The sequence below is a fragment of the Patiria miniata genome, unplaced genomic scaffold, assembly GCF_015706575.1.
Source record: "Patiria miniata isolate m_02_andy unplaced genomic scaffold, ASM1570657v1 HiC_scaffold_18, whole genome shotgun sequence".
Lineage (NCBI taxonomy): Eukaryota > Metazoa > Echinodermata > Asteroidea > Valvatida > Asterinidae > Patiria > Patiria miniata.
In genome coordinates this window covers 6,443,670-6,467,560 of record NW_024037056.1, presented here as the reverse complement: position 1 = coordinate 6,467,560, position 23,891 = coordinate 6,443,670, and the positions used below count along the sequence as shown (strand labels likewise).

The 23,891-nt window shown below is 37.8% G+C and overlaps 3 protein-coding genes across 3 annotated transcripts; 2 read left to right on the top strand and 1 right to left on the bottom strand.

The window, feature by feature from the left end:
- Nucleotides 1–2,625: 2,625 nt before the first annotated feature.
- On the top strand, nucleotides 2,626–9,544 carry LOC119724430 (protein-lysine methyltransferase METTL21D-like). The gene is made up of 6 exons (XM_038195484.1): nucleotides 2,626–2,710; nucleotides 4,331–4,699; nucleotides 5,304–5,414; nucleotides 6,336–6,408; nucleotides 7,738–7,857; nucleotides 9,095–9,544. Exons 2-6 carry the CDS (start codon nucleotides 4,464–4,466, stop codon nucleotides 9,194–9,196), a joined length of 642 nt encoding a protein of 213 aa, XP_038051412.1. The 5' UTR covers nucleotides 2,626–2,710; nucleotides 4,331–4,463; the 3' UTR covers nucleotides 9,197–9,544.
- A 1,521-nt stretch (nucleotides 9,545–11,065) lies between these two features.
- On the bottom strand, nucleotides 11,066–16,369 carry LOC119724429 (MORN repeat-containing protein 2-like). The gene is made up of 4 exons (XM_038195483.1): nucleotides 16,245–16,369; nucleotides 14,428–14,514; nucleotides 13,370–13,613; nucleotides 11,066–11,388 (listed from the first exon to the last, which is right to left on the bottom strand). Exons 1-4 carry the CDS (start codon nucleotides 16,249–16,251, stop codon nucleotides 11,283–11,285), a joined length of 444 nt encoding a protein of 147 aa, XP_038051411.1. The 5' UTR covers nucleotides 16,252–16,369; the 3' UTR covers nucleotides 11,066–11,282.
- Nucleotides 16,370–16,460: 91 nt separating this feature from the next.
- LOC119724428 (RAD52 motif-containing protein 1-like) lies at nucleotides 16,461–23,712 on the top strand. The gene is made up of 6 exons (XM_038195482.1): nucleotides 16,461–16,656; nucleotides 17,906–18,154; nucleotides 19,572–19,691; nucleotides 20,763–20,889; nucleotides 21,620–21,807; nucleotides 23,375–23,712. Exons 1-6 carry the CDS (start codon nucleotides 16,552–16,554, stop codon nucleotides 23,507–23,509), a joined length of 924 nt encoding a protein of 307 aa, XP_038051410.1. The 5' UTR covers nucleotides 16,461–16,551; the 3' UTR covers nucleotides 23,510–23,712.
- The last annotated feature ends 179 nt before the right edge of the window (nucleotides 23,713–23,891 follow it).

The following is a 23,891-nucleotide window of genomic DNA, read 5'->3' as shown; positions in this document are numbered from 1 at the left end:
TTAAGAGGTCTACAGCATCTACACAGTGGTTAAGAAGTCTACAGCATCTACACAGTGGTTAAGAGGTCTACACTCTCTACACAGTGCTAAATAGATCTACAGCATCTACACAGTGCTAAAGAGGTCTACACTATCTACATAATGCTAAAGGGGTCTTCAACATCTCTTTAGCACTGTGCACGTATCGGACCCAAGCCAACTCGGACCCATGCCAATTCGGACCCACTACCAAATCGGACCCACAACCAACTCGGACTCATTATGCACGTTTTCAAACATTCCCCATTCCGTTCAAGTTACATGTGTTACAGTGATGCTGTTTAGTATAATTTTTCATCGTAATTGTAATGCGATAACTCTAGTAAAACTTTTACTAAAATTGTATTTTATTATTTATTAATTTTTTTTTTAAAATTAACACATGTTAAGTGATATCGTTCATGCCATTTTTCTCATGTTATTTCATTTTCAATCCAAACTTTATACGTAACGAAATTAACACATCCAGCACAGATCTTCATAGAAAAATAAAATCGGAAAGCATGAACATTGAAATATAAATACTTGCAAACAAAACATTATTCATTTGTATATAATACTGGATAAAACTAAAGTCAATAAATAAAATATAAGATATAAACCATTCACGGATCTAAACTATAAGCAACTTCAAAACACCCACAAAAGTCAGCATATTTTGAATATGAAATTAACAGCCTAGATGGGTAACAAATAATATAAATAACTATAAAACTACCTTACAGTTTGAATAAACGAAACTTGCCATTTCCAAGTGCCAAAAAAATATGAAAAAAATAAAAAAACGTTTGATTTAAAAGATACATCAACACCATTGCATACACTTTATAAGAAAAACGAAGGTTCCATATGAATCTATATAAAAGTATAAAAAGTTAAACAAATCAGTTAAAAGAACAACAATCAAAGTAAGCATGTGAATAAAAAAAAATAGTCAATTACTTTTTTGCCTAAATAGTGATTTCAAATGAAAAACATCCTCTGACCTCACTGAAACATGTTCACTGCCTCGTAGTACATAAATAATACTGTTTGGTTGCCATTTGTTTCACATCCTAAAATAACAACAAATGTGTAGGTTACCGTTCGTCGTAGTGATCGTATATCAAAGATATATGTACAATGTAGGTCTACATTGTGCACATCTGTAATTGGATGCGAGCAGGTTACCGTTCATCACAGATCAAAAATATAAACAATTTGGTAAGGCCTCTTTCAAATGTGCTTATGCCGTGTCGAATAAAATTGATTTAGAATTACGTTAGCATGGCATAAGCGCGGCAGTGTCTTCAAACATCGAACTTAATTACAAACGCCTAGTCAAAATTAAATACCCCAACATGGCGGACCAACAGTCACAACGAAAAATATGATTTTGTGCTCTTAATCGATTACAGTTACATAATGTTTTGCTTCAACAGGCTTAAGGTTACCATTTTGTAAGGAACCAGGCTTTAAAGGGATTTAAAGTTGGTGTACATGTATACATGTTTTGTTGGGTGAAGCACCTTGAACAAACATTTTCAAATTAAGTTGATAATTTTTAGTAATGAGCTTTCCAATGAATCATCACACAACAAAAACAGCCCATGACAAGTAAATCAACTAATTAATTTCAACTTTGGCGGGACGCTCCTTAAAACATATATACCAGCCTGTACAAAATGATATATGGTAGGCCTAATCTTTGGGCCTAACCTGCTTTACATGTACATGTACACATCTCTTGGTTTAGCTTCATATACAGATATTCCCGCCATGGTTAAGTCACGGTGTCGAAAAGCTAAGCACGTTGAGTTTCATGACGTTCAAAACGATAAGCGTTTAGCAACAACTTCCATGCACATCATAAAGTACCGCTCAGCGACGGCAAAAGAAAACAAAAAAAGCCGAATATAATACAGAATACATCCGACACTGTAAGATGACCTATAATCCATGAAACTAATGATTGAATCATCGTCAGAATTGGTCGTGCTTGGGTCCGAAAGGGTAGTGGTTCCGATTTGGTAGTGGTTCAAAGTTGGCCGTGGGTCCGAAATGGTAGTGGTCTGAATTGGTAGTGGGTCCGAGTTTGCGTGGGTCCGAGTTGGCGTGGGTCTGAGTTGGCATGAGTTTAGTTGATTTGGGTCCGAGTTGACCGGATACCATATGCTGTAGACCTCTTAAGCACTGTGTAGATGCTGTAGACCTCTTAACCACTGTGTAGATGCTGTAGACCTCTTAACCACTGTGTAGATGCTGTAGACCTCTTAACCACTGTGTAGATGCTGTAGACCTCTTAACCACTGTGTAGATGCTGTAGACCTCTTTAGCACTGTGTAGACAGTGTATATCTTTTTGTGTGCATGTGACCGTAAGGGAGGGTACACGATTGGATATTGAACTGTGTGTTCTGGAATTACATGTTCATGACCGATGCGCATGCTTCCATATTAAAGATATGTCACGTCATAAGCAGGTTGTCCGTGATCAATCTAGCTTCATCCCTGCTGCCTTGTGAGGGCGCTTTATTGATGTAGGGTGTAGTGTATCTACACGCACATAGTGCAAAAATTTTTGGTCTCAAATCTTGCGGGGTATAGAATTTTCGAATGCAATTTCGTGGTGATTATTCCAACGTCTTTGCTGACCTTCAAAATGAGTCATTATCAGCTCAAGCGAAATTTATGTAATTCATGAATCATAAATCATGTAAATAAAGGAAAGATTCACATTTCTGGCCAGCACCTGTGCACAAACCGTATTATGAGACTGGTCTGAACAGCTGAAAATAACTTCTATTAAATTTAAAGTCAAGTGTTTTCTCAGTAAATACTTCAATATTTTCCCAGCTCAGTTTTACAGTTTAGGGCATAGGCCTATTATTATCACTTTCTGATGGTTGATAAGTCACTGAAGGGAAAAATTAGTGATGGCCAGATATGGGAATCTTTCCAATGAATTTTGGGGCAGTTTGCCAAAATTTGGCGATATATTTCCATTTGAACCATTTTTGCAATTAATTTTTCAGAAATTTCGAACACAAAGCTTGTGTTACTTGTTCTCTGTATGAGGGTTTGTCTTTGTTAATTTGTTAAAGGATATTTAAAGAAGAAAGATAATTTATGAAGGCCTGCCCCAGTAATTAACATATTAAGTTAACGCAGTGGCTCATCGTTACGACAACCGTAACATGATTTTGAACAGCTATCGTTACGGATTTCACTGACCTAAGAATAGTATTCAACGTCAGGATCTTTGGCTGTTGGAAGTGGAACCAAACTATCAACCGAATGGTTCTTTCCCTTTTTAAAAAAAAATCTTCCAAAGCCATATGGATTACGAAGAAGAAAATAAAGTCGAACGATTTGATTAAAAACATGAAAGTACAGAAAATTATTTTATAAAAACCAAAAAAAAAGAGCAGCGCAGCAGCAGGTTCGAACCTGCATACCCGGAACGGTAGTCTATAACGTCATGAACTTGTAACGAATCGACCTACTGAAGCGTTCTTGATGCATCCGAGTCGATGGACGGGTAGAAATGTGTTAATTTGATATAGATATAGTAGTTAGTTGAACCTTTTGTTATGGCTGCCATAGCCATGGTAACGATAGCCACTACGTAAATGTGAGGTTAAACCTGTTAACCCTAACCGAACTCGGCCCATATCAAAGCCCAACAACAGCAGGTTTTGTTGAAATCTGTTAAGATAGGTACAGTACCCCTTAACAGATGGTCTTTTACATTGGGTTTGGCATATCTCCAGAAACTAAGTCCAATATGTACGGTTTCCCATGTGGGTGTCGGAATTTGCCAGGATGGGTATGGTTCCTAGTAAATTATGCTTGGGAGTTGGGGTCAAGGCCTTTTTGCTAGGATGTTGCCTCAATCCTGCAAATTCCTCCATTATTTCTTGAATATGGTCCGTGAAGGGGTGACCACTGCCTGAATCCTACAAAATACTGCGGCAGTGACTGTCAATATATGTTGAGGCTTGGCCAGTGACATTCTGGAGCAGTACGGAGGATTTCAAGCATAATCCAGGCCTATATTTATGCATGGCTGAGCAAAAACACCACAAGGTCCGGTCCAAGACTTGACAAAGTGCATACTACGAAATCAGTAACGCACTTTTGCCATGTTACCTCAATCCTCAAAATTCCAGTACTTTGGTAAAGAGGATTTTAAAGGATTCAGGGCGGTTAGGGATTAATGAAGTTTTAGCCTTCAAAGTTGGCAGTTACGTGATTCATGATTTAATGATAACATGAGATTCACTTAACATGCTTAAATAATTCTGTTACAGATTCATAGCCAAGTCTAGAACCCATGAACTTCTTCATCTGAGATGCAGCCGCTCTGATAAAAACTCATCGTGCTCCGTGAACTGATCCTGTCGGTCTGTTGACAATCAACTGAATTGACCCACGTCGATAGAAATGGTTGAGCCTCCCAAATACTTCGATCGCGTCCTGGAATTCAGCGGACAAGAACTGACCATCAAGCAATGTTACCAGGGAGACGTAGGATGCGTTGTGTGGGACGCTGCTCTTGTCCTGTTGAAATTCCTGGAATCAGACTCGTTCAGGTCAAACCGTGGGAATTTGGAGCAGAAACGTGTGATTGAACTAGGAGCTGGGACAGGAGCTGTAGGACTAGCAGCAAGTCTACGAGGGTAAAGCTTTTTTCAAATAATCTTTTGAAATTTAGGATAATGAAAAAACATGTCAACATGTTCAAGTTTAATCTGATTGCTTAAAAATTGCTAAATACATCAAGTAGAAACTAAATATAATAAACATAAATAAGTATGAAGGCTGAAATTAAAATCACATCTTACACATTTATTCACTTGAAGACAAAAACATATTAATGTAATGTGGCATGCTGAGGGACAAAGTGAGCATAACCTGTTCCTATGCTATTCTTGACCACCCCTCTAAAATCTGAAAACCGACACAAAGAACAAAATATGTGATCCAACCAATCACAGTACGGAAAGAATTCCATACATAACCATCACTTATTTTGCCCTGCACTGACCTATCAACCATCAGAAAGCAATAACATGTCCTAAAAAGTCAAATTTAGCAGGGAAAATCTCGAAGCGTTTACTGAGAAAACACTTGGAATTTTTCAGACAAGTCTCATAGGGTTTGTGCACAGGGTGTCAAGTGATGTCCAGGTATGGCATTCTTTCCCAACATTAATTTTGTCTTATCTATCCCAGTTCTTGCTCAACTTGCTCCTTGATTTTTCTCTTGAACTTTTATTTTCAGAGCTGATGTGACAGTTACCGATCTTGAGGACTTCCTCCCCCTGATGCAGCTGAACATCGATACCAACAAAAGTCACGTTAAAGGGACCGTGACGGCCAAGACACTCAAATGGTTTGCCCCTTTAAAAGTTTCGACTGAACATCAGGGCCCAATAAGCCATTTTTGCGAGTTAAATTTAAATAAAATCTGGAACGCTGACTAATTAATGCAATGCTTTGCACGTTTTAACTTTGCATTCTCCCGACCAAAGAGACTGTTAGTGTATCACGTGATTCAGGGCAAGCCTTATGCTAGCAACACCCAGCTCCGGCATGGTCTGGTGTCTTTGTGCCATTCTCACCCATTGTGAGTGATGTATTGGTGCTGAGCGTCTCTTACGTAACTATGCAAGAGCTTGCCCCGAATCATGTGATTAGCAACAGTGTCTTTGGTCTGGATAAGTCAAAGTTTAAATGTGCCAAGCATTCTGAGCAAGTCAGTGTACCAGATGTTTTTCAAATGTAAATCCCAAAAGGTATAGGTTACTCGCAAATGGCTTATTTCATGGCCCTGCTAACCACAGAATTCTGCGCTTCTTCTGCGCTACGATCACCCTTTTGTGCTAACGGTGCTAGCAGAACAATTCTGTGCTAACCCTGTAAGCACAGAATCCTTAGTTACAGGATGTGCGCAAATTCCTCGCAAATCTGTGAAATATGCTTACCGTAAGCACAGAATTTTCTGCTGTAGTAAGCAAGGTTTTTTCGCTAACGGTATAAGCAGAGCCCAGAAATTGGCCGGCCCAGTCCTCAATCACAAGTCAACAGGGCCTAATTTCACGGCTCTGCTTCAGATGCAAAAATAATTAATTGACAAACCTAGTCAAACATTTGCCACAAGTCATATTTGAACAGGTTTTGGGTCATGAAGTTTTTTGGTGAAATTAAAAATTTTCGCGGCCCTCTTAAACCAAATTTATTGTAGAAAACTCTTAAAGTTTTCATGTATTTGTGTTTTTAAATTTGGTCGCCTTTCTCACTTATACACCTGCAGGGGTGCTTCGGTGGCAGACTTTATGCCTCCTCCAGATTTCATTCTGATGTCAGACTGTGTCTACTATTTAGATGTACGTTCTCAAAATTTCATCTCATTGAAACATTCCCTCCCGTTTCCCTTGCCAAAAAAACCCCCCAGCTTCCCAAAGGAACAACAGTCAAAATGTGCTGATCATTTTTGTAATCGAGGTTTAAAGGGAATATATACAACATTTGCAAACATCAAAAAACAAAACTACATGTACCTAATTATTATGAAATACCTTACTGGACTGTTAGTGAATGACAGTCTAAAGCAACCTGTAAAATCATGGCACCTGGTGTGCTGACATTTTTTAAGAAAAGTGGTATTTTGTATCAATATCCAACGCTTGTCAGCCGACCAGCATTGGAAAAAAACCTGCCTTTTTTTTTTTAAACTGTCCCCAATTTACCATAGTCTGAATTTTCTTTGCAATCAAATTCATATATGAAGTGATACAAACCTTTTAGACTAGTTCCCTGACCTTACAATTCCCTGATGTCTACAACTGTGGGGTCAGAGAACCAGACTACAACAACTTGATTTTTTTTCTTGTTTTTTTTCCCCAGCATCTACAAATACAAAACTTCAAGTAAGTCAGCTAGTGTAACACTATTTGCTACAAAATACTAATCCCCCAAATCCATCATTTCTGAAAATTACAGCAAAAGCAAATGCTGTATATTCCCTTTAAAGGGAATATACAACATTTGCTTTTGCTGCAATTTTCAGAAATAAATGGATTTGGAGGATTAGTATGTTATAGCAAATATTGTTAAAATGACTTGTTTCACGTTTTGGGCTTGTAGATGTTGGAAAAACCAAGAAAACCATTCATGTTCTTGTAGTCTGGTTCCCTGACCCCACTTAAGATGAAACGGAGAATTTATAGACTTTGGGGAATTGTAAGATCAGAGAGTCAGTCTAGTAGGCTTGTACCCCTTCACAGTTGTGTAATCAATTGCAAAGAAAACACGGAATAACTAATTATGAAAAATTAGGAGCAGTTTTGAAAAAAAAAACAGTTTTCTTCAACGCTGGTCGGCCGACCAGCGTTGGAAAAATACAATTTTTCTTGAAACTGTCAGCACACCAGGAGCCACGATTTTACAGGATGCTTTAGACTGTCAATCCCTAACGATCCCGCAAGGTATTTTGTGATAATTTGATCATTTCGTTTTGTAATGTTTGCAAATGTTGTATCTTCCCTTTAATGATGAATTTATTTTGTTGACGATTCACATTGCGTTTGTACTATGTTAGCCTTGGCCTGAAAACGTGACACAAATACCACGATCAGCCCTCGATATTGTTTGTAAAAGGTTTTAAATGTTGTTCGTTTGAATTCGATTTCTGTCATTTTATTTGATTATGATAGGCTGTTGATGACCTTGTAAAGACATTAAATGATCTCAGTGGTCCAGAGACGGAGATTCTTTGTAGCTACGAGGAGAGAACCATCGGTCAAAATCTGAAATCTCTCGACAGATTCTTGAAGGTGGGTGAGAAATATTCTTGCATTTTCTGCTCAAAAATGAACAAAAAATAATTTTGGCTTGCTGCATAATTCAGAATTGAGCTCTCCTAAAAAAAATTGTGCTTTGTTTTGAAGTAAATTGTTTGGATACCTTAAAAAAAAAACTCTGTCAAACAATTTTTGAGTAACTATTTATATAGATGTATTAAAGTGGCCCAGCCTGAATAATTTAGCGAAAATTCTTCAACAAACATTTGAGCTGCTTATCAACTAGCTTTTAATATCATTTCCAAAAACAAAAAAAATTGAAAATGTTTATTTATTGTTTTATTTTGAGCAGCAACAATTGTACTTTGTTTTTAAGTGAATTGTTTTGATACCTAAACAAAAACCTCAGTCACACAATACAAGTTTTGAGTAACATTTTGTATAGATGTATTAAAGTGGCCTAGCCTAAATAAATTAGCGAAAATTCTTCTACAAATATTTGCGCTGCTTTTCAACTAGCTTTTAATATCATTTCCAAAAAAAAAATTGAAAAGTTTATTTATTGTTATATTTTGAGCAGCATGTTTGTACTTTGTTTTGAAGTAAATTGTTTTGATACCTAAAAAAAACTCAGTCACACAATACAAGTTTTGAGTAACATTTTGTATAGATGTATTAAAGTGGGCTAGTCTGAATACATTAGCGAAAATTCTTCAACAAACATTTGAGCTGCTTATCAACTAGCTATTATCATTTCCAAAACAAAAAAAGAGGAAAAATTCGAACATGTTTATTTATTGTTATATTTTGAGCAGCATGTTTGTACTTTGTTTTGAAGTAAATTGTTTTTATACCTAAAAAAAACTCAGTCACACAATACAAGTTTTGAGTAACATTTTGTATAGATGTGTGGCCTAGCCTGAATAAATTAGCAAAAAATCTTCAACAAACATTTGAGCTGCTTATCAACTAGCTTTTAATATCATTTCCAAAAAAAAATTGAAACTGTTTATTTATTGTTATATTTTGAGCAGCAACAATTGTACTTTGTTTTTAAGTGAATTGTTTTGATATCTAAAAAAGCTCAGTCACACAATACAAGTTTTGCGTAACATTTTATATAGATGTATTAAAGTGGCCCAGCCTGAATAAATTAGCGAAAATTCTTCAACAAACATTTGAGCTGCTTATCAACTAGCTTTTAATATCATTTCCAAAAAAAAGACAAAAAAAATTCAAAACTGTTTATTTATTGTTCTATTTTGAGCAGCTTGTTCATGAAGACTTCATTGTGGAAGAAGTGCCACTTGACCAGCAGGATCCAGTCTATCGCAGTGAGGATATACACATCCTAACCATGAAGAAGACGTGACACCAGACCCTGTAAGGCAACATTGTGAAGTTCAGGGTACACCTCAGTGAATAGGCATAAAAATCTGTCCGCCGAGCTCATGAATAAATGTACTCTTTTTTTAGCCATGGAATTAGGGAATTGAAGACATTATGGCACTGTACCTCTGGCCTGGACTTGGGGCTTCCAATTCTGAGCATTTTGGATGCAATTGGGTCGGAAAGTGGCGCTATTTAGCCATGTTGTGGAGGGATCCCTTTTACAAAATGGCTACCTTTCCAGTTTTGGAAGCATTGGGTTTTTTTAGGGGAAGTCTTTGGGTGAGAATTTCTCCAAAAAGTCAATGGTCAAGCTACCCAAAATTGAAAAGAAAAAGAAAGATGACATGTTGATCATCATTTTTCTGTGCAGCCTTAATACCTGTGAGAGTTCCGAGTATTTTAAAAAGAATTTTTAAGTATGGGGATTTACCACCGGTCTGTTCAGTGAGTCAACTACTTTGACCAATAGAGGGCGCTGTTTGTCAACTCTGGTTGGCTTAAACTTGTGGAACCAATCAAATAAACAACTTGTCAGGATTTGATAAATGAGCGTTTTTTTCTGTAAAATCTGTTCTTAAATGTAAAAAAAAAAAATCCCAATTATAAAAATACCTTTGAACGGAGCTTAGGCCAAAAAAAAAGTCTCCGGTTTCTGGTATGCGCGCGCATCGCCGTAGCCATGCGCGTCGGCAAAATGAAAAAAAAAAATTTTTCAATGAAAGATGATGTCTCAAAACCGCCAAACTCACTGGTTTGACTGGAATCCTGCTGCTGCACAATTTTAACGTGTTTTTAGATGGGGTTATGGTCGAGAATAAGCTTGATGTGGCCTCTCTGGACTCCCATATATTTGCACTAAGTTTAGTCGGGCACCATTTGCAGTCATCAGCCGACATTTGAAGCAAAAAAATCAGGTAAAACAAAAAAAAAAGCCGCGTCGCCACACCACTTTTTGGGTAAGCTCCATGCCAGAAACCGGAGACTTTTTTTTGGCCTTATGAAACACAGAATCCGATTTCGACCCACGGACATCTACAATGTAGATACCCCTCAAACTAAAAACTTTTTTTTTTAAATCCTATTCATTCGAATAAACAAAGCATGTATATATTGATAGCTTTTTTGCCATGTTTTGATATTTATAGGAAGCAAGAGCTCAAATTGACTGCAAACATTTAAAAAAAAAAAAAAAAAATACACAAAAGGTCATGACGGCCTGGTGATACATTTGGAAACACAACAGTCGACAGAATCGATCTTGCTTTATTGTATCTCTCATTATTCAAACATCAATAAATTTACAACAGTTGTGAAATATCAGCACTAACTAGATTCATACCGAATATTTACAAGAGAGGACCTTATAAGACTCTACAGGGTGGTCCAAAAGAATTTTACACTTTTTCAGAGGCAGATTTCTCCAAATTGAAGAGAAATGTTGAAATTGTTTTAAGATATTTCCGAACTACAAGATTTTGGTGGTATATGTTGGAAACGGTGTTGAAAATAAAGCTCTAAGTAAGGCCAAAAAAAAAACAAGTCGGTCTCTGGTCAGCGCGCGCGTTGATTTTAATCATGCGCTTTTTTTTTTTTTTTTTTTTCAAAATGTTCTGCGGTATCTCCAACAGCGCCCTCTATTGCTGCACCTCCTCAATTTTTTTTACCAAAGAGCACCAAGGAATGGGAAATTGCACCAAGGCAAATTATGGAGGACACCAATGTACATGTACATGAGGACACCAAAAAAGCAAAATAGTACTTCACCTTGTCTGTACAATCCAAGGTTGAAGAAAAAGAAAAAAAAAAACGCGTCAATTCCGGAACATTGGTCTGACCAGAGACCAAATAATTTTTTTTTTTGGCCCAAGAAATATCGGCCATTTTACAGAAAAATGCAAGTTATTTTACGTTAATGCATGTTAATGCCGTTTGTTTTTCCTTCGCAAATTTTCTGATCAAGCCTGCTCAGACATGAATACTGAGGGCCAGGGTCACTTTTGAAATGAGAAGTTCCCCCGCCCCCCCCCCCCTCCTCCCCCCAAACCCATCCTCCAACAGGCATCTCCTCATGCAACCCCTAATTTAAACTTGAGTCCTGGTGCAGCCTTGTAGCGGAATGTTCCAACCCAGACTTGGTGATCGGTGTCTGTGAAATCACCTTCTCCTTCCATTCTAATCAAATCAAATCAACCAGAATATCAAACAAAAATGAGCAAAATGTATTCACAGATTAGCCAATATACCAACTTTGCTATACAAGAACATTGTGTAAATTCCTTCCAATTAAAGGGGCACTGCGTCCTAAAATCCCAGAAAATTTAATGTTTTGGATTGTTTGCTTATCATATTTCTAACATCTGGTGGAAAGAAAACCAACCTTTCCGTTCCTGAGAAAAGACGAAAAGACCCTGATTGTTTACATCGGACACGACGGAGTATGGTATGTGTTTCGTGTCGTTTCCATTGAATGTACGATATACGTTGTGTGTGTCTAGTATTACACACGTACACAGCACCGTGCTCATGAACAGCGACGACCAATCACCAATGCACAGAGTGTGATTTCTTACACGTTCCCAAAAGGCAAACCCTTACGGCTGGAATCACAACTAGCACGAACAGCCCGACTTTTTGGGGTCGCAAAAGTGGACCCTGAAAGTCGTTCTCGCACGATTAAAGGGAATATACATCATTTGCTTTTGCTGTAATTTTCAGAAATGGATGGAATTGGGGGGTTGGAAATATATAGCAAATATAGTTACACTGACTTTTTTGAGGTTTTGGGTTCAAAAATGCTATAAAAACCAAGAAAAACAATCATTTTCCTGTAGTCTGGTTCCCTGACTCCATTTAAGAAGAAACAGAGCAGTTTACATACATTGGGGAATTGTAAGGTCAGGGAACCAGTCTAGCTGGCTTGTACCCGTTCATAGGTGTGTAATCGATTGCAAACAAGTGCGATGGTCAACTGGGGCCAGTATTTGAAAAAAAGCCAGTTTTTTCCAACGCTGGTCGGCCGATCAGCGTTGGAAATTGATACAAAAATACCATGCCATGATTTTACAGGATGCTTTACACTGTCATTCACTAACAGTCCAGCAAGGTATTTCAAAATGATTTGGTAGTTTTATTTTTTGATGTTTGCAAATGTTGTATTTTTCCTTTAACACACGAGTACTATAAAAGCGCCCATTTTTTAAAGGATAGTTGTGTGGATGTTTATATCCTACTTTTAAATGTTCTTTCCAAGTAACACCCTTTTGTTCAAAATGCGTTTTGTAGCCCAATTGGGCGTATTTCAGGACGCAGTGTCCCTTTAATGCAATTCCATACTACATCAAGAGCAAGAAAAAATTCTCTCATATATTCAAGGTATTCAGCAAGAATGGCCAGTGCGACTGAAGACAGTTGAACCGTGATAAGAAGAGCACTGTTAAAGGTATAGTCCATCATTTGTAATTTGTGCATTTTGTTCGTTCGAAGCAACAATCGTGCTCAAAATCTAAAGAAGGGCGCTGAACAACTAACCTGATGAAGTTTCAGCTCAGCTTCAGCTGTATATTTGGAGAAAAACATCATGCTAGGATCTCGATTTCAAATCAAAAGTTGCTGAATCATGTTTTTAATTGGGCCTGAATTCAGCGTCCAAGACACGTTCTCACTGAGACGATTGCATCTACGCGATGTCACGCACTGATCCGACGAATTAAAGCAACCACGCGCGCGTGTGCGTCGTATCAACGCTTGCGCGCGCTTCGCCGCTTAAAAAACAAAAACTACTAACGAAAATTTCCAACGGTGCTTCTTAAGACGCACCATTGGAAATGCCTTCTTTTGTTGATTACTTTAAAATGACAGCTTGCCAGAAAGAATAATTTCACAGGGAGTTTAGTCCCCTAACTATCTTTCAACCAAGTGTGTTTTTCAACAATAATTACGTCAGTTACTTTTTGGATAGCTGCAAATGATGGACTCTAGCTTTAACACAACATCTTGCTTATCACAAGGAAAATGTTGGGTCCCAAGTGTCTGTTTTTCTTTGTTTTCCATTACTGATAATACAAGGTACCTGTTATAACAAGGAATTTTGTTAAGTCCCAAGGACCTTGTTATAAAGGTGTTCCGCTGTACCTGGTTCCTATAATACACTCACCTGTTCTCATTGAAGTTTCCCTGGTAGACCGCTCCATTGGGCCATGTGTATTTCCCCCTCCCGTGGAATTGGTTCTGAACAAACTCCCCTTCGTACACACTCCCGTTAGGGTGCGTCAGACGGCCGTGTCCTGTCATTTTATCCTGGGCCCAATCCCCCTCGTACACCGTGCCGTTTGCTGTTGTGTGCGTACCCTTTCCTGATCGTTCCAACGCACCGTCATCGGTCATAATATACTCTCCGTCTAAACAATTGAAAAAAGATGAAATTCAGTGTATTTTCTGATGAAACATCATCAGAATTTGGGTGGTACAATTACCTTCATTTAAACTTGAAATCTGGCAGAAAATCAATATTTAATTTTGAATTATAAAAATTAAAATGCAAATTATGACTGAAGTGAAAGGGCATATCGTTTCCTTTCTTTCTAAAATGTTAGTACTCAGTTAGAGTCATTCATAGTAGGCTAAAGGAGATCAAGGTTTTGGAGACAAAAATTGAATTAAATAATAATTATTTTTGTCCAAACATTTAGGACTCTCAATACTGTGTTTTACTCTCACACTATGAGAGTTTCAAAACTAAAGGTATTGAAAACACGCAATACAATAAAATAGACTGACATCTGACACAACCAGTAACACCACTTCAGTACTGCATGAGTGCATCAATCAACTGTGCAAAAAAAGGAACGTGGCACGAGCCGGGAACTAGTCTGTTTACTACACATTTCTCCATTGTCAGTCACCAGACTAATGACACTGAATGAAGAGGTCCGTCTTTTCAAATAGTTGGACCATGGTTTGACATGTACCAGTCTAGTCTTTAGCCTCATTTTGAAATCACTTGACTTCCCTCTCATGTGCAAAATATTGAAGAAAACTCTCCTTTAAAAGCGGAATTGAGTCTTCAGACTTGGTTGGTGAAATACTAAAGGACTTTTTCTTTGCCCAGTGGAATTTTTGGAGAATTTTGCTGGCTAAAGAGTGAGTAAGGTTGGCCTGATTTAGTTTTGCACGTTTCAGAGCACTCCAGGTCCCAGTCTGGGGTTGTTTTACCATATTTATCTCCATTAGGGAAGATGTAGACGCCACTTAACGGTGCAGCAGGTGTCTCCTCTTCCTTCTCTACTTTCTTTGTTTTACCTTGAAGATGGGGAAAAATAACAACAAAATTAACTTCAACTTGAGTCAAGTTCAACTATCAGCAGTTCAATCAACATTTTGATTCTCAATCTTATTTCAACATATTTTTTTAAAATATGGAAAAAATATACCATTCTCTCTTAGATGTCTAAGGTCATATAATATTTTAAACGCAAACTTAAATTGTACCTTATGTAATGTGATATATTTTATATGTAATGTGTCTCTGCCCTTGGCCTTTATATGCACGGAGATCCTACTCGTAGCCCGTTATTATTGTTTTTCATAACTTTGTTTACTGCTTAGAAGTATACAATGTCATGTAAGTAATTGTTTTTTTTCTGTTATTATTCGTCTGTTTTGTGTAATATCATGCCTGATACAAGCTATGCTTTAAATTCAAGGTTTTGCCACCTCTAGTGGACTTAATATTTTGTTTCAATACTATATTATTTTCCATTTCAGTCATGACGAGGAAATAAATGTGTTTAAAATAAATAATTTAAAAAAATAAGACCTAGGCCTAAAAAAATTGGGTAACCCAGTCTTTTGGCCAGATGGATGAAAATATTGAAACCAAAGTCACGTTTTTTCGAAAAGGTATGAGTTGCTCTACGACTAAGAACCTTAACTTTGGAAATTTTTGTCCTGGATGGAAAGATAATCTCGATCGAAATCTGTAGCAAAATCGCTACATCAGCGGCCAAAAAAATTCAGTCTCTGTGGAAGCATTGGGCGTCTGGCCGTACTACAGAGCTTGCGATAGTACTGTACGGCCCGGTCCTACTAAAGCGCGTCAACAAGCGTCAACAAGCGTCAACAAGCGTCAACAAGCGTCAACAAGTTTTAGTAGTCGTTAAGTGCGCGTCAACAAATTTTTTATAGGCTTTTGAACAATAAAAACAGCTTTATATGGTAGAAAAAGCAATAATGAACATCTTCTGCATATCAATTTAAGTTAAAATTATTTAAAAAGTGGTTTTCCAGCTCGAAATCTACGACAGGTTTATCGGTTTAGTATTGGCCGCCATCTTGTTTGAAATAAACATACTGCGCATGCGTGGAGTGTACCATTCACGCATAGGGGTTTCTTTATACTATACGCTTTGCGAAACCTCGTTTGGTTTTTGCATTGGGATTTTTTGGCAGACTTTGTGAACAGTGTCAGTCGGCATATTTTTGAAATAATAAGCAAAGTACCGTGACCAAGTTTTGCATAATTTATAATTGAAAAAAACATAGTTTTCCGAATTTCTAGAATTGAATATTTTCGACAACAGAGGGCGCTTCGATTGATCGTATAAAGAAACCCCTATGCGTGAATGGTACACTCCACGCATGCGTAGTATATAGATCTCAAACAAGATGGCGGCCAATACTAAACCAAAAAAACCCGTCGTAGATTTCGCGCTGGGAAACCACTTTTTAAGTAATTTTAACTTTAATTGATATGCAGAAGATGTTCATTATTGCTTTTTCTACCATATAAAGCTGTTTTTATTGTCCAAAGGCCTATACAAAATTTGTTGACGCGCACTTAACGACTACTAAAACTTGTTGACGTTTGTTGACGTTTGTTGACGCGCTTTAGTAGGACCCGTACGGCCAGACGCAGTCGGGCTAGAGTTACTCAAGCTAGTGGTCAAGCTAGTAAATTTGATCGACAAATTAAGATGATAAAGGGGGATCCAATTCATATCAAACCATGTTTCTATGTAGCGCAAACATACCCGGCATTGGTGCAAAAGATTGTTTTCCATGCAAATTAACGACTTCTCTAAGAAATTTGCTAGTTTTTAGTGGTATTTTTGATCATATGCGGCAGCGTCCACTTCTCGCTATGGTAACAATTATGTGAATAGCGCCCTCAATTGGTAAAGGACGACAAGCTTTTTTTTTTGGTGCGAAATACATGTATAGCGCCCTCTCTTTACTTTTTATTTAGTAAATTTTGGAGCGAAATTCAACAAGCATCGCAAGGACAGCTAAAACAGTTCGTCTGTTTTTTTTTCACTTTTTTTGGCATTACATTTGTAAATGGCAGACGCCCTGGATATCGTCGAATTTGCCAGACCACATACCAAGGATAAAAATCTGTATGTGACCGGAATCTCAAATAGGTTGACCGAAGAAGCTGTAATTGTAAGCTCATTTCGGATTTATAATTTTCTGTTTAGCCTACCTGTTTACGTACTGATGCCCTGTGCCATGTGCCACTGCACCGTGTGCGCGCCAGTGCAGTGGTAACTGCTTTTCAACTTTCAACTAATTTTCAACTGCTATCGTTACGGCGTTGCAAAAATACCATTGCGAATCTATGTCAACCGCCTCATTCCCATGTTCCCAGACCTAAATAGTATACAACGTCTAGCTTGAGTAACTCCAGCTGACATGGGGAAAAGATCCATACTCGGACGTCAATTTATCTGCTGCCAAACATATTAATTGTCACCTCACCTTGTCATTTGAACCAAGAGAAATCCAGGAAGCTGTGTTAAGGTGAAAAAAAAATTACTCAAAATGTGTTTTTAGAGCACATTTTGGATGCATACGTCGTGCAGAACTAACTTGAAGCAGCCGGTCCAAACTGATTGTAGTGGCTGAAAGACAGCGGTACGTTATACACGTGACATCAACAACCATGACGTCAATTGAGCCTGCCAATGATAGTGCAATACGTCATTATGAATATTTATTTTCTCATGAATATTTAGTTTATTTCAATGGATACTTCAAATACGTCCAAAGATTGATTATTGCAACAGCGATCGTGCGCGGCCTAGCGGTTAAGAGTCTCGTGTATCAAGCAAGCGTCAGAGGTTCGAATCCCGATGAAGTAACTGACTGATTAATAAATAGAAATTAAGGAAAGGAGAGGGTGAGAGTAGAGGAGGGAAAGTGGAGGAATAACCATAAAAGATGTAACTTTTGGCGCTAGAAAATTAATTGAAAAAAGTGACGTCCGAGTACGGAATTTTTTCCCTGACATGCTCCATAGTCCATATTCATTCACATGTGAATGAATATGGAGCATGTCAGCTGGAGTTACTCAAGCTATACAACGTCAGGATTTTGTCTTGGAAAGATTTCCATATACGAAGTTCACTAATTTTCCTCTGTATTGACTAACAAGCCCCCAGATAGCAATTTCATGTCATTTAAGTCAATTTGAGCAGTGAGAAAATACAAGCATTTTCTTAGAAAACACTTAGAATTTTTCAGTCCAATCTTATAGGGTTTGTACACAGGGTGTTGAGTGAACTTCGTATATGGAAATCTTTCCAAATTCTGAAATCATTCATATTAAGTTTAATTTGTTTCAAAAAGGTTACAAATACAATTCAACGTGGCTAATTACATAAATATGAATTCCAATATTTTTCGTTCACAGGCAAAACTCCACCATATATTCTCTCAGTTTGGTCTGCTGTACGAAGTCCAAGTTCTTGGCAGTGGCCCTGGACATCAACCTCCGACCCCTGACGATAACGTGCAGACAGAGACCATCAATGTGACTGCGTCTAGTCATGTCGGTCAGGGAGGATTGTATGCATTCGTCAAATATTACTCCACCAAAGCTGCTAGCTCTGCGCTACAAGCGATCAGCGGAAAGTATATGTTGGATGGTCGACTCCTCAGGGTAAGGATTAGTCCGAAAATTTGGGACTCTCAATACTGTGTATGAGAGTCCCAAAACTTAAAGGGAATGTACATCATTGGTTTTTGATGTAATTTTCAGAAATGAACTATTTGAGGGGTTAGTATATATAGATCAAATATTGTTACACTGACATTTTTGAAGTTTTGTGTTCGAAAAGGTTGGAAAAACCAAGAAAAACAAAAATGTTTAAGTAGTCTGGTTCCCCGACTCCACAAAAGATAAAATGGATCAATTTATAGATGATGGAAAATTGTAAGGCACGGGAACCAGTCTAGCTGGCCTGCACCCGTTCATGAAACATGTAACCAATAGCAAACAAAATTTGGACTGAAAAAAGGGTTAATTTGGAGCAGTAGTTGAAAAATAGTTAGGTTTTTCCAACGCTGGTCGGCCGACCACCGTTGGAAATGTATACAAAAATACCATTTTCTTGAAAATGACTTCACACCAGGTGCCATAATTTTACAAAATGCTTGAGACTATCATTTACCAACATCCTAGTAAGGTATTTCGTAAAAACTTGGTAGTTTTATTTTTCGATGTTTGCAAATGTTGTATATTCCCTTTAAGGTATTGAAAACATGCAAAACAAGAACATAGACTGGCACCTAAAAACAACCAGTCCAACACAGCTTCAGTACTGCATCAAACAACCATGCCAAAAGAATTTAAGAAACGTGTGGTATGAAGCGGGAACTAGTCTCAATTTACTACACATTTCTCCATAGTCAAGCCACCAGACTATTGACACTGAATGAAGAGGTCAGTCTTTTCAAATAGTTGGACCATAGTTGGACATGTACCAGTCTAGTATTTAGCCCCATTTTGAAATCCCTTGACTTCCCTCTCATGTGCAAAATATGTGCCAACGATGGTCGGCTGACCATCATTGGAAAAACGTTACTTTTTTCCAAATACTGCCCCAAATTTACTAAGTTGAGTTGGTCCAGATTTTGTTTGCGATTGGTTACACATCCATGAGTAGGTGCAAGCCAGCTAGTCTGGTTCCCTGACCTGACAATTCCCCGACGTCTATAAATTTATCTGTTTCATCTGAAATAGGGTCAGGGAACCAGACTGCAAGAGCAGCATTTGTTTTCTTGGTTATTCCAGCATCTATGAACACAAAACTTCAAAAAAGTCAGTATAACAATATTTGCTCTTAAAAACTAACCCCCAAATCCATCCATTTCTGAAAATTACAGCAAAAGCAAATGTTGTATAAGTTGTTATATAGGCCTACTACATCTATGTTTCAAAAATGCTTGTAGAGAATGAAAAAAGAAGAGAAACTGGAGAATAATAGACATTGACATGAATTTTTCATTATTTATTTGTTTTTCGAAAGACCAATAATGCAATGTTTCATACTTTCTTTGATTTTTTTTTTTTTCAGGTGAAGTTTGCCAACAGACAGAAACCAATTGAGAATAGTTCCCAACTTCAATTCCAACGGTGTTGTGAGCTTGCTAATCACTACTTGGGTTTCAATGGCTGGTCCAGCACAATAGTGTCCGTGAGTTCAACTTTTGTCGCGCCTGAACGAAGTTTAGGAAAGAGACCATGCAATCACTATGTCTGTCCGTAGGTGTGGTTATTTTGGTTAAAGTTTGGAAAATTTGTCTCATTTGAAAAGTTGAAGTCCAATTGGAAGTAAACTTGGGTCATAGATGCAACATGGCAACCTTCATGTGATACTGATGTCAAAGGTCACATACAAAGGTCATCTGATGTCAAGTTGTAAAATAGGCTCAAAATGTGCAATTGGTCTCATTTGAAAAGTTGCAGTCCAATTGGAACCAAACTTGAGTCATAAGGGTGCAGACCAGTAAATCGGTCCGAAATTGCCTGCGCCGGCCAAATCACGATTCGCATGCCCTCCAAATCTTCAGTATTTGAGCATGCTGTGGGCCATGAACTTGAGGGTTTGTAAAAAATATGGGTGAAAGCTGTGCACAGGACTGGGAGCTTGCAGTTCTGTGTAATTTGGATGTAATTTGGACCCTAAAAGCGCTCTATTTTGCAATGGAGTGTAGGCATCGTTTTTCAAAATGGCGATGGGCTTCAGGACTATTTTCAGGGGTGATCGTCTTCAGATGGAAATTTCTCCTAAAAGTCATCAGTTGACCCCCCCGAAAATTGAAAAGAAAATGAAAGATGATGAAATAAGCTTTAATTTGATGTGTGTCTCGAACACCTTGGAGAGTTGTGAGTATTTTCCCCGAATTTTTGAAGTCGGAGCATTTACCATTGGGGTCTATGGAAGTTTATTTACTGGTCTGCTACCATAAAGGCAACATGGCAACCTTCAGATGTTAATGATATCAAAGGTCACAAAGCAAGGTCAAAGGCCATCTGATTTTTCTGAGGACACACCACAGTCAGAAATCACTCTTTAAAGATAACCGCGCAAACAGGCAAGGCGCGCGGTTCAAGAACCGCCTTGTTTAAAAGTTGAGTTCAGTTGAAGGCATAAGCAGAAGAGACTAACACAAATTTAGTGTTATATTAGAGTACGGCATGTACGTGCCTGATTGTCATGCGGTATTTTCAATTTTTCTTCCATTTTTTTTTTTTTTTTGAACAGTTGGAGCAGGATAAAGATTGCGAACCTAACACTGCTCGCTTCATTGCCATAGTAAGAATCGACATCAGACGACACAACTTACACAGTGAAGGAGTTGGAGTCGGAGAAGTTGAATTCACCACACAAGGTAAAAAATGAGGTCATGTCATAGGTCAGATGAGGTCAGGTCATAGGTCAAATTACGTCAGTTGATCAATATCTATTCAATAAATGACAACCTCGTCCCCAGGGTGTCGAGCAGTACGCGCCAACCACTACCTGCTCTCTCACCCTGGTATTGGATCATTTGCATGTGCAAAATTTTGAACACATATGCAAATGAAGAATAGTCTGGTGCCTGCATGTGCATTACATTAGCGTTTGTTTTTGTATGCGGTGTCTGGGATCAAAACAGCATCAATTCGTCGCGCCGTGAGTTACGAAAACAAGATTGTTTTTGAAGTTAAAAAATTTACAATCTTATCCTGCCAATATGCAGTATCACATTTCATATTGATATGAGCAAATTGGAAAAGAAAGGAGTATTTTTGAGAAGGCGTGGACTTTTTTATTACAATGATCGCGATAACTCGTACTGCACGTTGGAAAGAACAACACCAAGTACACGATATAAATCCATTACTAGCAAATTGCGGTATCGAATCAGGTTACAGGAAGAAAGTTTCCTATCCAGGGCTTACTATTGGAAACGAGGTTGGAAATAAAGTAAGCACTGGGGACGAGGTTGAATAAATCAGTGAACCGCAACATACAAATGTGCAACGCATAACTTCACAATTTGTACTTTTTGTGTAAAATTGCAAGTGATTAATTCAGTAAGTTGTTAACATGAAGTTTATTTTTTTGGCACCTTCCAGAACCCATGAGTAAAATCACTGCGTTCCTCAGAGCCAAGAAAATTGCCTTTCAGCGGGCCAGCGAGTCCGCTTTCAGCAAACTCTTCTTCGTCGTTCTACCCAACGGCAAAACTGCTGTAGAGGTCAACTGTACTGCCGTGGATAAACTACATTACGTCACCCAGGAGGAACTTAAGAACACAGTAACAGTGAGTGTCGATAAACTTTCAAAGCAGCTTTTAAATTTCAGTTTCTTGTGCAAACACAACTTCACTTCTAGCTTGTAAAACTGAATCAATAGATAGTTTCACTTTCTATGTCACTCTTCTCATGAATATCGGTTACTATCATTTGTTCTGTTGACTTTGGCTTCAAACGTTCAAGCCTGAATGACAACTGGCCATAAGGCACTCTACAAACACTGAACCAAAATGTGAAAGCTTTAATTTATAATCTTAACTGTTGTAGACCTTTCAAAATCGATCAGGATATTTTGAAAGATTTAGAAAGGAGCTATCAAATGTTGTTTTTACATTGGCTTGAATAGCCTTAGAATTTAGAGCATTCTGAAACTCTTGCCTAGTGGTGGATGTTGAAGGTTCCTGACCAAAAAAAAATCTTGTTATAATGCAACTGTAAACTTACTCCAACATCTGGCCAACTATAAAGGTTGTGGGAGTATTACTAATGTGGGAGTAATACTAATACTAAAGAGATATTTATTTAAAATATACTATTAAATAGTATATTTTAAATAAATACATGTATCTCTTTAGTATTGTAAATGGATAGAAAGTATCCAGATGCTATTTTGTTGGTTGCATTCAAAGTCTATGGAGAGTCAAGACAATTTTTGAAGTATTTTCTAACAAAAATTGAAATTGCTTTTCAGTCAGGGGTGTGAAATCTCCGCTTTAAAGCTGATTTCAGCTATTTTTAGTTTTGGATTGCAGCTTTTTTTCAGATTTTCCCTCACTTGCTGTGTACAGGATAGGAGATTTCCAAAGTTCAGCTTTTTTAACACGTTTTTCAGCTGTTTTCAGCTCTTTATCAGTGGTCACTCACACCCCTGTCAGTCCCAGATTCATGTTTTTTTTTACATTTTTGCAATGACTGACCTCCATTTGGATGATACATATATATGATAAAACATGGCGTCAGGATGCAACATTGTGTCCTTGTAAACACTAAACAGATCATTTTGTTACTTTTTTTTTTTTTAGAGTTGAATCATTTTACAATGCTTCATATGTATATGTACTTCACATTCTGTCTATTAAAGGGAATATACATCATTTGCTTTTGCTGTAATTTTCAGAAATGGATGGAATTGGGGGGTTGGAAATATAAAGCAAATATAGTTACACTAACTTTTTTTGAGGTTTTGGGTTCGAAAATGCTATAAAAACCAAGAAAAACAATCATTTTCCTGTAGTCTGGTTCCCTGACTCCATTTGAGAAAAAACAGAGCAGTTTACATATATTGGGGAATTGTAAGGTCAGGGAACCAGTCTAGCTGGCTTGTACCCGTTCATAGGTGTGTAATCGATTGCAAACAAGTGCGATGGTCAACTGGGGCCATTATTTGAAAAAAAGCCAGTTTTTTCCAATGCTGATCGGCCGATCAGCGTTGAAAATGAAAGTATACTAGGTGCCATGATTTTACAGGATGCTTTACACTGTCATTCACTAACAGTCCAGCAAGGTATTTCAAAATGATTTGGTAGTTTTATTTTTTGATGTTTGCAAATGTTGTATTTTTCCTTTAATTTAAAGGTGAACCAAATTGACGAGCCCGCGCACAGTAGTGATCCTGAGCTGGATGTAGAGGGCGCCCTTGAGGCTGACGATACGAAAGATCTTGACGACATCAATGCCCAACTGCTGCTGGATCTTCAGATGGATATGTAGCGGCAGCACGATAGGGTCTGGAAAAAAGGCAGACCAAAATCGTAAAACTATCTCAAAAAGGTATGATAATTTATAATGTAAATAAAATGTATATTATAGATTTATATTATTGTCTGCCTTTGTACAATTCGGGCGATTCACAATGCAGTGCGCCACCAAGAGTTTGCCATTGAGAGTCAACCTTTTAAATTTACGGTCGACAAAACATGGGCCCATTTGAAAGAGTGTCAGTAGACAACTTGAGCTTATTTGTTATAGATTGGGGCATAGCGTTCTGCCGCCTCACAAGAAACACCATATTAATAAAAAAGAAAAGAAAGAGCAAACATATACTCGAATCGTACGCTTATGAAACTACTGACCGGCAAAACGAACAATTTCA